Here is a 13,230-nt window from a genome sequence, read left to right on the forward strand (position 1 = left end):
GGATGGATGTGTGGATAATGTGGATTGATGTGGATGGATATATGGATGATGTGGATTGATGTGGATGGATGTATGGATGAAGTGGATTGATGTGGATGATGTGGATGGATGTATGGATGATGTGGATTGATGTGTGGATGATGCAATTGGATGTGTTTTGATGTGGGAATGATGTGATGTGATAGAGATCGATGAAGAAAATAAAATTATGGTAAGATGAGAAAAGATGGGGACTAATGTGAAAGGATGCGGAGTAATGAGAAAAGATGGAAATATTGTTGGAACTATATTTGTATGTGAAATCTATTTTTAAATGACTGTTTTATGTCAAGAATGCTGGGAAAGCATTTTGATCGTCTTGTGATTGAGGCCATGGAGACCTATTTGTTAAAGTTGCAACTGCTATAACGGAGAGCCAACGGAGGTTGTCTCGCGTGTGTAGCAAGGTCGGCCCAGCCTCGTTGATTTAAATGGGGAGCTTCCGGTACAGTGGATGAGGGACCAAGGAAGCGGCCTATGAGTGAAGCGCTAGGTGACCATTGAAGGATCCTATAGGGTGGTGACCATACAATGCTCGGGCTCTGGGTTGCCAAAGATACCCACAAGTACGTCGGGGAAGATATTGGAACAAGGAGTAAGAGTTGTTTTCTGAATTCGGGCATGGATCTGGTTGATTGACCTTGTTGGTCCTCAACGGATGAGTCCATGGCTCTTTTATATGGATCTGCTAGTTGATCTTGCTGATCTTCAATGGAGATTCCATCTGGATATTTTTATGTGATTATATTGTCGGGTACTATGAGTGAAAAACTATTGAAAAGGCCTCTGAAGAGGTGGTGAGCATTTTGGTTGCCAATGATGCCCTAAGTACACCGATGAAGGAATGAATTGGAAATTAGGATTCAACTGGAGAATTAGAGGATTATGATGAGTAACTATATGGTTTCATTAAATGATTGTTTTAAAGATTGTTGAATCTGTGAAAAAGGCAAGTTCATATTGGGTGTGTAAGTGGTGTGACTAGTTTTATGTTTGCATGAATATCCGGCTAGGGGACCTAGGAACTCTTTTCCCTCAGGTACCCGGGACAAAACCTAACCAAACTCCTAATTGGATCCCATCACTACAGTGGTTGGGTGGTTGACTAACACATGGGATTGGATGGGGTTAGGCTGGACACAAACAACCTTCAATGTCCAATTCCACTAAGCACTTGTGATTTCTGCTCTACATGTAGTGCAGCATCAGTGTTTCTTACATCATCTTCTGTTACCTTCATTGGTGCATACTAGCTACTCATCTCATCAAAGATATCATCTCTACTTACTTGCATCTCACGAGTGGTAAGTTTATGGCATCTATAACCTTTCTACTCTCTCCAAAACATAACTAATAAAGATACATTTCTCTGCCTTTGAACACCATATTGGGGTATATGGGAATTTCTCACAAGTTTGGGACACGTGGTCAAAAGTTTGGATTAACCATAACTTCAACACCACTAATCCAAAATGAGCGCTTTATAGCTCTTTAGATTCCATTTTTCAAGCGCTTTCCAACGATAGGTCATATGATAGGGTTTTGAGAAACTTACAAACATGTTATCCATGTCCCCTTTTTTAAGTATTCAAAAATGGGAATTGGGAAATTCCCAAATTCACTAATATGGTGTTTTTGGATCCAATTTTGTTCTCACTTCTCAGGAGGATGCACGTATGTAATACACCTAAAGACTTTCAAGTGAGACACATCTATTTTTATACATATAAACTTATATTCAAGCGTCATACCATGAACAACCTGCAGTGGGGGTCTTGTTCATAATGTACACAGCAGTGTACACAGCAGTTGCTATTTCTTCTACCCAAAAATAATGTGGCATATTCTTTTCTGACATCAAGGCACATGCCACTTCCACAATGTGTCTATTTTTTCTTTCTACAACACCATTCTGCTGTGGAGTGGTGTACCTACACATGTAAATTATCTCTTGACTTCCTATTTTCTCAATAAATCATTGAACTCATTGGAGATATACTTTCCCCCCACCATCTGATCTCATGAATTTTATTTATATTCCTTTTCCTTCTCAACTAAGACTTTAAATCTCTCACAGTGAGAAAACACCTCACTTTTCTCCTTCATGAAATAAACCCACACTTTCCTGGAGTGATCGTCAACCAATGTAACATTATACTTGAACCTGTAATTATTATAGTCTTGGTTGGTCTCCATACATCTAAATGTATAACATCTAATGTCCTTGCACCACTGACATGCTTTTCATGTGGGAAATCATGTTTAGCCTACTTACCAAGCTAGCATGCTTCACATATTTTATGCATACCATCAACCTTAAACTTTGGCAAACCTACAACAAAATTTTAGGCTTGAAGAGACTTCAGGCGCCATTGTATATTCACATGACCAATGCGCTTTTGCCATATGTCAATATATGTAATGACACACCTGTTCTGGATGCCTTTACCTCAAGCATGTTCACATCCAAAGTAAACATCTTGCCATTGTATATTCACATGACCAATGCACTTTCGCCATATGTCAATATCTGTAATGACACACCTGTTCCATGCACAAACATGGATGCCTTTACCTCAAGCATGTACACATCCAAAGTAAACATCTTGCCATTTTTATTACCCTTTGCAACCAAGAGACATTGATTTTTGAAGTCTTCCACAAAACATCCTTGAGGATTAAACCTCACTTGTAGACCTTGCTCAATCATCTCTCCTATCGCCATTCTCCCACAACAACCACACCCGGCCCCTTATATGCTACTGTTGTGGGGGGAGCGGTAGGTTCTTTGTAATATTTGGAACATGAAGTACATATGCCAAGTACTACATTTTTCCATCCTGCATAGACAATGGCACTTTTCCAACATTCCAACATGCACAATGGGATGCACAATATCATCACCTACTCTACATAACCTACTTTTTTCATTTTCTACATTTCTCTAAACCACCCAACATGACTAGTCATGTGGTTAGAGGTGCTAGAGTCCACATACCATATATCTTTAGATCCTGACACATCTCTTGTTATGGAACTAAGTGTGTGCTACATCACAATTAGCTGCTCACTTCTGTCATCACCACCTTGTTTACTAGATGATGCATAGTTTCCTTGTTGTAACTTTTCGCTTTTAATGTCATTCTCTGTTTTTTAAAGCAGTCCTTTGCCATATGCTCTAGTTTTCCATAATAATAGAACTTTATGCTATTTGCACTCCAATTTGTTTGCCAACAACCTCGGCCTCTCTATATCCCCCTACCTTTGGACTAGCCTCTTCCACATGTGTATAATTGCTACTACTGCTAGTTGTTGTGAATCATTGAACTGTTGCTGTCCATAAATCTGGTTTACATGTCAGCCACCACCTTGGCCTCGACTTGCAATCCTCTACCTATGTCTCTACCTGAATTGGAGTAGAAGGCCTATTTTGGTGCGTTTTTGCTTTGTGAATAAGAGTCCTCACCCAGATACTTTTCTCTGTTTCTTCATAGACACTAATTCCCACAAAACTTAGGAACATTCTCCCTGATTACAATGGAGGTCTTGAATGGCTTGTACTCTTTGCCAAGCCCATTCAGACAGTAGACGCTCATTAAATCATCATCTTTCACTAATACATTAATAGACCTAAGGTATTTAACCATGCCCTTGATCTTTAAAGCATACTCATTAATAGACATGCCTCTTTTCCATAGTATACAACTCTTGTTTTAGCTACAGTTTCCTTGTCTTTGTGTTGGTCTAGAACATCCACCTAGATTGTGCCATGTAACTGTTGGAGTGATGGCATGTTGTATGTGTCCTATCATTATGTATGATGTGACACATATTGAAATCCAATACGTGACTTTCCATAAATCTTGGTTCTAGTCCTTGAATGCCTTTACATCTGCTAGAGTGCCATTCTCTTCAGGCTTGACATAGTCCCAAAACATTTACCCATCAAAAAATTGGACATTCTAAACTTCCAAGAATGGAATTTATTCTTATCTAACTTCTCACGAACAATCTAATTAAGTCTGTTAGACATGTTTTCCTGTAGAAATCAAAAACCTGCAAACCGATAATTTATGTATGCAACCTAGAACTTTAGCACAACTTGTATATCACCAGATGTGACCAAAGTACATGTACGTACACCCAAGTTCAACAATACATGTGCAAACACTATCTCCACTCTCGAAGTATACTATTGCACTGCAATAACCAGGTTTTGAGCAGAGATAGTCCTCAACCATAACGTCCCAAAACTACTCGAAAACACCTTATAGTGACTGAACGGAGATCGAAATGCAAATCTAGACACAAAATTTTAGTAAAAAGTACTACACACCACACAAGCACCTCCACGTGTGCAAAGACATTTCCTCAATCAGAGATGTGTAGCTCTCAGAGCTACCCAGGGTATGTCGTACCTAAATAAGAAGGGAAAGAGATGATGGTGCTCTTACCTGTGTACCATTTCCTTCTCCTTCATAGGTTTCTTTGCTTTCTTCTTATATCCTTAGCTTGAACTAGGCTCTGATACCATAAAGAGAATGCGGGGGGGAGGGAGAGCTTAAGTTCCTTGCAAGTAAACAGACACACATAACAGAGCGTAAGACATGAGAGAGATGGATGGCTAAATTTTCTTCTATCTTCTTCTCTTCTCTACAACCATACAAATAAAAAGATAAGAGTATATACTATAAGGGAAAGTACTCTCCTATAATAACATACAATGGTCGGTCCATAGTGTGAACTCGACTATATGAGCTGGTGCTAAAACTATGCCATAACTTTAGTACTCCAAAGTGGTTGTCACACAACCTGGTAGCATATTAGCCATAATCTCACCAACCATGCCACTGGCATAAGTGTGGAAGCTATCACCCAAGTGGGTCATCAATGTCTGCAACACTAGTTGAGCTCAATGCATCACAACAAAAATAGTGAATATAGCAGTGAAAATAGTAGCGACTTGTACCTTTTATTGATCTACAATTATTTGCTACAAATTTTTTACTTTTTTTTTTGCTATTCCTTGTTTATGTAAAGTGATAGAGCTTATAGAGAGGCCGCATGTTTGTACTTGATAGTGGTGGTATTACCAAGCTGCACTTCATTTATTTACTAGATCTAGATCTAGAGTCATTTATTTACTAGATCTAGAGTCATATTAGCATGAGTTACAGGAAGTAATAAGGTTCTAAGCAGAAGGATGTTTGCAATAGAATGTTTCCTTGGTAGGGATTACTCACATTATTCTTATTGTCACTCATTTCATTCTTATTGTGGAGACCCTATGGAGACGAGGTGTTTTAGACATGTTGAATTAGCAATGACATGTTTCCTTAGTTAGATGCATGAGTGTTTTGTGCCACAAGATTGCCAAGTGTGCACATAAATGATTGAAGAAAAATTCATTTATATAGAGGAGAAGAATTTCATGAGTTACTAGATGTAGCATAATTATGAAAAGAAGTTGCGAAGTGGCATATGTTAGTAGCATATAATATTTTATGCTAAGTAGAATTTTATGGATAAGATTGTTAGACTATAAGTGGCAACATTATGGATTGGAAGATTTTCCCTAAGATTACAAAAAGCACAAGATTTGGACTTGGTAAAATTCTAAGGTTAACTTATACATAGTGAGCAAAGATATAAGTAGACTCATGTGATTTATGTTAATTTGTTTAAAAATCCAAGTCAAAAAGCTGGGGCAAAGTCACTAACATGGGTGTAGACACCACAATGCATGATGCATATGTTGTTTGGCCCAAGTGAAAGGATAGAAGAAGTTGGGGCAAATTCACCAAGGTGTAGACACCATAATGCATGATGCTTATATTGTTTTTCCCAAGTGTTGAAAGGAAAAAGGAAGTTGTTGAGGATCAAGATAGACTTTGGAGATATGGAAGTGGCATGTAGGCCAATAAGATCAAGTTAATATTATCATGAAGTGATAAATTAGTGAGAGGTTGTTGTTGTATGTTTGACACATAAAAGTATGTTAGACACATAAAAGTAGAGAATCTATACCTTGGATAAGACATTGTTCTCCTAAATTTAGTAATCAAGGAGAATAAATCTTATTAAGAGGGTGGGAATGTTACAACCCCAACTAATTGGTGATTAATTTGGCAAGGATAAAGTGGATCAAAGGCCAATAATGTGATGCTTTAAGAAAAGGTTAGTAGATCAAGGTCAAGAGATAGGTCATTGTGCTTGAGGACAAGAAGTTTAAAGAAAAGCAATGTGGTTTGAGCATGGGAAGTCCGAAGGAGAGAGCTACAGCAGCGTGAGATAGTGCTTACCCCATCACCTACATCACAGGTGTGAATGTTGGTCTGAGGGTGGAGGCCAAAAGAAGATTGGTTTCATAGGCTAGGCCAAGCAACCAAGAGTTGACCTATTGGTACATACATGTGGGCCCAATTAATATGCCAAAATAGGGTGTGGACTCAATTGTTCACATCTAGGGCACTTGAAGGTTAATTGGTATATATGTGGTTAGGCCATGCTAGTGTGTTGCTTTGTTTATAGCCTAGTTGTTGTTTTGGGTTGCCTTCTTCAAAGTAGTGCATGTCTCAAGGATTTATGGGCATGGTCACATTAAGGCTAGGGTTTTCTAAGAAAAGTATGACAATAAATTTGTTAAAATGGGTTATTAAATGGACTACACGAAAAGGTTCCCCGATTGGGATTGGGGTAATTGGTGTATGGGCAATCTCTACATTCCACTTGGAAAAGCTATTAAGGAGGATGTGGTTGTGTTGACCTCATCAAGCATGTGATGGAAAAGTGGTGTCTCCTTCCTTAACACCCCTTCACAAATGAAATCCTCATTGTCAAGGTTTTTCCTGCCATCTTTACCTTCATCTCACCAGGCTTAATCCAAGTTATCAAAATATTAATTTTTTGCTTTTTTTAAAAACATCATAGAAACTCTCCTCATGTTTTTTTTAAATATCTTGCAATCCTTTGGGAGCTTTGAATTTTTAGAGATGGTAGAGCCATTAGGGTTAAAAAATTGGGCAAGTTGAGTAAGAGTTACAATTTTTTGTAAGAAGAAAAGAACCATTATATGTATCAATGAGATATCAACTCAAAGGCTTTGTTATATAAGACAGAAAGAGCCATTAGCGTTAAAAAAATTAGGCAAGTTGAGTAAGAGTTACAACTTTTTTGTAAGAAGAAAAGAGCTGAATATTTTTTTTTGCATTTCCATTAAATATATTATGTGAGATTTATCAAGAATAAGAGTATTTTTCTAAGGTTTCATTTTAGTATGTAATGATTAATGCTTCAAAAAGTCAATGAAATGATAACCCTCCATATCCTCTCTATTTAAGGCAATGAGATGATGACCCCCCATATGCTTTCTATTTTCATGCATTCACCCCTCCATATCCTCTCTATTTAAGGCAAGAAAATGATGACCCCCTTATAGGCTTTCTATTTATGTATATTCACCCATATCCTTTCTATTTAAAGTCTCACAATTTTTTATAAAAGACCTCAAAGAGCATTTTAAGAGTAGAGAGAGGGGGTAGGAGGCACTCATGTACTAAGGTTGTACTAAGGTTGTGAGAGAGAGGAGGAGGAGAAGAGGGAGGTGGTAGGGGGCACTCATATACTAAGGTTATATTAATTCAATGCAACCTCAAGTGGCATTTAACTAATAGACCTACAAATAAAGTTGTGAATATACACTATATGTATAAATAAAGTTCTGAATATACACTATATGTATCAACGAGAGACCGACTCAAAGGCTATGCTATATATAAGAAAGAAAGAGCTCTGAATGGAAAAAATGAATTGGTTTTTTTTTTTTTGGGTTGCATTTGAAAAGATGGCTAGCTTCACATTCAACAGAAGGGCGGTGCAGATGGTAGTCATGTACAGTCTCTGCGTGGTGATCATGAACGGTGCTGCAACAGCCTTATATAATAGTAGCGTGGTGATCATGAACGGTGCTGCAACAGGCTTATATAATAGTAACAACATGCAGGTGGTTTCCGATTCCCAACAGGAGTTGGATCGGATCACGCAGCTTCCCGGCCAGCCTGTCGGCGCCAACCTCAGCCAATTCTCCGGCTACATCACCGTCAATGAGGCCGCCGGCCGTGCCTTCTTCTACTGGCTCACCGAATCCCCCTCCGACTCCCCCTCCAAGCCCCTCGTCCTCTGGCTAAACGGCGGTAATCACCTCTGATTAGCTGCATACTTCTATGCTTAATCCGTACTCCCTGCAAGCTTAGTCCGCGATTACGATAGGCCGCCATTAAGTGATTAGCTCACACTTGATTACAGTTCGCTTGTTTGAATCTGATTAGGGTTTTATTCAATACAAATAGGGCGCCGATAAGTAATCGGTTCGTCTTAAACTAACGCCATGACTATTAAACGATTAGCTCATACTTGATTACAGTTCGCTTATTTGAATCTGATTAGGGGGCCGACAAGTAATTGGTTTGTCTTAAACTAACGACCTTTGATCAGCTGAAATATACCTCCAATTTAATCCGTGATTAGGGCCACACTTCCAAGCTTAGACCGTGATTAATCTAGGCCACTATTAAGCCTTTAGTTTAAACTTCGTTACAATTAAGCCAACAAGCGATTGTTTTATCTTAAACTAATGAACTGTATATAGTATATGCTTAGTTGTATTAATCGGAGTATAAGATATTAAAGAAGGGTTTGCAATCATTAAGCAGGATTAGGGTTGTTTTTTCATGATCAGGACCAGGATGCTCATCCGTAGCATACGGAGCAGTGGAAGAAATTGGCCCATTCCACATAAACCCGGATGGACAAACCTTAGACATGAACCAATACGCATGGACTGAGTGTAAGTAATAAAGCTAGCTCAGTAAAATTAATTGCTCATTTTTATTCATTTTGCGAAGAATTGTGATGCAAATTATGGATATTTTTCCAAACTTTGTGTTGATATGAATGTAGATGAAAATAGAATGATAATACTAAGCATACTAATCACGTTGAAAACATGATTTTGAACAGATGCTAATTTGCTCTTTTTGGAGGCTCCTGCTGGGGTTGGGTTTTCCTATACAAACACTTCTTCCGATTTGCACAACACAGGAGATACTAGAACAGGTGAGTTTGGGATATGGCCCTTATACATACTGGGATATGGGTGTTTTTGTGTATGTGTGTGTATATATATATATATATATATATATATATATATATATATATATATATATTTATGTAAACATACATACATACATATATTTATTTATTTATAAATATATAAATAAACATAAATATACATATACATAAAAATACACACACAAACATACACACACACACATACATGTGTGTGTACATACATGTATGTATTTATGTATAAATAAACATATATCCATACACACACACACCTATAGAGAGAGAGAGAGAGAGAGAGAGAGAGAGAGAGAGAGAGAGAGAGAGAGTACAAACCCCCATCATTTTATAAGCACTTGCATAATCTAATGTGGTGATATTTTTCAGCCGAGGACTCTTATGAGTTTATTGTGAAGTGGTTTGAGAGATTTCCACAGTATGCTCATAGAGACTTTTACATCATGGGAGAGAGCTATGCAGGTATTTCTTTAGTTTCCTATGTTATCCTTTCATAATCATGATTAATTTATTATATTGCCTCTTAACCTAGAGATGAGGTTCTTCAAAAGATATAATGATTTGAAAATACTACTAAAAATTTAATCATTAAGATTTGTCTCTATTTCATATTTGATGTATTTGTTACTCTATTGATTGCATTCTACTAGTATAGAAATTGTAAACCATCTATTTAATGTATATCACTGTATTGCTAGCATCTGTACCTTATATTTCAATAAGTAGTAGTCCTCATTTACACTTGGTTGTAGGCCACTATGCACCTCAGCTTGCAAAACTAATTTATGAAAGACAAGTGAAAGGAGTTGTGAATCCTCGAATCAACCTCAAGGGTTTCATGGTAAGTAGTTTACAATAATAGTTAGGGTTTAAGCTAATTATTGCTCGATTAAACTACTAAAGGTTTGCTACACATTAATAAAAAACTAGCTAGAGGAGGACATGACATTATTGGGTATAGTTAAGATAATCGTCCTGGAATTAATGCAGGTGGGCAATGCTTTGATGGATCAATATTATGACAACATAGGCAAAGTGGAGTACTGGTGGAATAGTGCATTGATCTCTGACAAGATGAGGCATGATATCCTTACAACATGCAACTTTAACTCCACCAACCTCTCAAATGCTTGCCTCACATTAAGGGGTGAAGCTTGGACTTCCATGGGAGACATTGATTTTTATAACATCTATGCCCCCCCATGTGACCATCCCCTTTTTGCTAACATGCAGCTTCCCATAGTTTCCACAAATGATGTGGTGAGAACCCAACATAAGTATCGATACACTTTTTGCAACCATGTGTGTATTTGTGCATGTGTGTGTTTTTGTCATCATGTGCATATTCATGTGCTCACAGATGCACTTGTGTGTCTATGTATATTTGTATATATTCAAGGTGCATTCTTGAGTATCTATGTGTGTGCATATGCACATGCTCATCTCACAAACTTAATGTGAACTTAACATGGAGGATTATGTGTGTGTGCGTGTGCGTGTGTGTGTTTGTCTCATTTATGTAAAGCATATTTGTACACATGATATCTATATTTTCCCAAAATAACTATGTTTGCTCTGGCATGCATGCATTCGCTTGCATATCCACATATTGAAATGCATGGATGCACACGTGGGTGTGTGCATATATACATATTTATGTATACATACAAGCACATACATGTGCACCCTTGCACATCGATCTGGCATACATGCATACACATGCACCCTTGTGCATACCAATATGACATACATATGCATACATCCATATGCATGCATGCATGTATACATGTATTCACAATGGATCCACAAGTCTATGTATGGATCTACGTTATATGTAAATGCATGCGTGTATTTGAAATGGATGTACAAGTCTCATGTGCATGGATCTATATATGTAAATGTATGAATAAACTTTAATGAAATGCTATGATGAAATGTCCATGGGTATTGCATGAAATTGGTGAAGAAAGAAAACAACTAGCATTACAACAATTACATGTTTTAAAAGCATCTGATGTGTAAAAGAAAAAGAACCCAAATAGTATGACAATAATAATGTCCTAAAAAACACTCTGATGGATTAATGTACTGGGCCTTGGTTATCCAATTAACTAATTTCCTTATTTTTGAAAATTTGCAGTTGAATTTGATTGAGGTAGTACGTTATGATCCATGTACAACCAACTATGCCATAACGTACTTCAACCATGAAGATGTGCAAAAGGCTCTCCATGCTAATCTTACAAACTTACCATACAAGTGGACTGCATGCAGGTAGGCCTTCCCACCCTCATAATCTTACTTTTGTTTCCATGAATGTCAAACCCTAATTCCACATTTTTAAATTCATGAATAGCATCCAGCCAGTTCAAAGGACATTATAATCAAAAGTTCATGTCTAAAAGGGTGTCACAATTAGTACTAACCCAAGGTCCAAATAAATGATTAGAGTAAGTTTGAAGGTCTGCATGCAATAAACATTACAATTAGTACTAACCCAAGGTCCAAATAAAGTATTAGAGTAAATTTGGAGGTCTGCATGCAATAAACATTACAATTAACCCAAGGTCCAAATAAAGTATTGGAGTAAATTTGGAGGTCTGCATGCAATAAACATGTATAAAATGAACTCTTGGGGTGTGAGAATTTGTAACAATCCCAGATTCCAATAGAAAATTAGGCTAAATATGGAGGTTTGCATGCAATAATTATCATTTTCACCAAGGATTGAAGGACAAATATGGAAAATTTATGTGAATTATATGCAGTCAGAAGTTATTCAACAATTGGAACGATAGTGAGTTTTCTATGCTACCTATATACGAGGAGCTAATGGAGGCTGGCCTTCGAATCTGGGTCTACAGGTTAACATCTGTACTTAATTTGATCAACCTTTAATTAGCTTAATTAGATGGAGTAACCTGCAAGTTTGATTAGAACATATAATTTTTTTTTTTTTTTTGGGCAGTGGAGATGTGGATGCAGTGGTACCGACATCATCTACACGGCATTCCATCGAGGCCCTCAAACGCCCAACAAAAGTGCATTGGTATCCTTGGTATTTAGATGGGCAGGTAGGATCAAACCCACTTAATTAGTTAATTAATCCAATTATGTTTTTGATTAGCTTCTGATCATTTTGAAAGTATCTGCAATTTGTTGATTAGAGAATGGTAATTAAAATTGCAGGTTGGTGGCCATTCCCAAGTCTATGATGGTCTCACATTTGTGACTATCAGAGATTCAGGTCATGAGGTGCCTCATTTACAGCCAAAGCGAGCCCTTGCTCTCATCCAGCATTATCTCGCAGGCGACCTCATGCCTGCAAACCAATCTTAATCAGGCCTTAACATATCAATTAATGTTTATGATAATTGGAGTTTGAATCCCCCATTCATTTGTAAAGATACCTGCAAACCAATCTTAATCAGGCCTTAACATATCAATTAATGTTTATGATAATTTGGAGTTTGAATCCCCCATTCATTTGTAAAGATGCCTTAGTTTCTAATCTAGTTTTGATCCGACCCTGATCGGCATGGTGATCCTCTTTCTGTAAAGGCTAAGAGCAATATAAAACCCTCCCCCCCCCCCCTCTCTCTCTCTCTCTCTCTCTCTCTCTCTCTCTCCTCTGTGCTCCTTAAAACATAAAAATAGGTTGACAAAGCTTCTCTCTCTCTCTCTCTCCAATCCAAAGTCCCCTCTCTTGCCTTCATTAAGCACTCACACCACAAGTACCACTTTTAAAAGACCTGCATTTCCTATACAACCAAAGCCCATGTGTCCTTGTCACCCATATCAATTACTACCTCCGGCGAAGTGGAATCACTAAGATGAGTTAACCATTTGTTAATCTTGACTTAATCTCGTCTGTCTAATGAGTTAGCATTATCAAACCTCATTCTAGGCTTAACAAAGGTGCTCCCTATTACACACGGGAATAGCCCAATAAGTGTCATATAAATGGCACTCAAAAAGTTGTACATAGCTGAAGCTTAGTAGATTAGGGTTAAGTTTGGACGTCCAAGTGTGAATAAGGGCTAGTTGTAT

At 37.6% G+C, this 13,230-nt stretch overlaps 1 protein-coding gene across 1 annotated transcript in view; it reads left to right on the forward strand.

Moving 5' to 3' along the window:
• Positions 1-12,519, forward strand: part of LOC147631316 (putative serine carboxypeptidase-like 23) — a 52,908-nt gene extending 40,389 nt beyond the window's left edge. The window contains exons 5-15 of the mRNA XM_086809172.1: positions 3,738-3,775; positions 8,029-8,231; positions 8,777-8,884; positions 9,058-9,153; positions 9,550-9,642; positions 9,933-10,021; positions 10,171-10,440; positions 11,321-11,454; positions 11,949-12,044; positions 12,149-12,254; positions 12,370-12,519. Coding sequence (XP_086665298.1) covers positions 3,738-3,775; positions 8,029-8,231; positions 8,777-8,884; positions 9,058-9,153; positions 9,550-9,642; positions 9,933-10,021; positions 10,171-10,440; positions 11,321-11,454; positions 11,949-12,044; positions 12,149-12,254; positions 12,370-12,519 — 1,383 coding nt within the window. The remainder of the gene's footprint in view (positions 1-3,737; positions 3,776-8,028; positions 8,232-8,776; positions 8,885-9,057; positions 9,154-9,549; positions 9,643-9,932; positions 10,022-10,170; positions 10,441-11,320; positions 11,455-11,948; positions 12,045-12,148; positions 12,255-12,369) is intronic.
• Positions 12,520-13,230: the final 711 nt, after the last annotated feature.

This window comes from Cibotium barometz, chromosome 15, assembly GCF_041138505.1.
Source record: "Cibotium barometz isolate CiBa-2024 chromosome 15, ASM4113850v1, whole genome shotgun sequence".
NCBI classification, from domain to species: domain Eukaryota; kingdom Viridiplantae; phylum Streptophyta; class Polypodiopsida; order Cyatheales; family Cibotiaceae; genus Cibotium; species Cibotium barometz.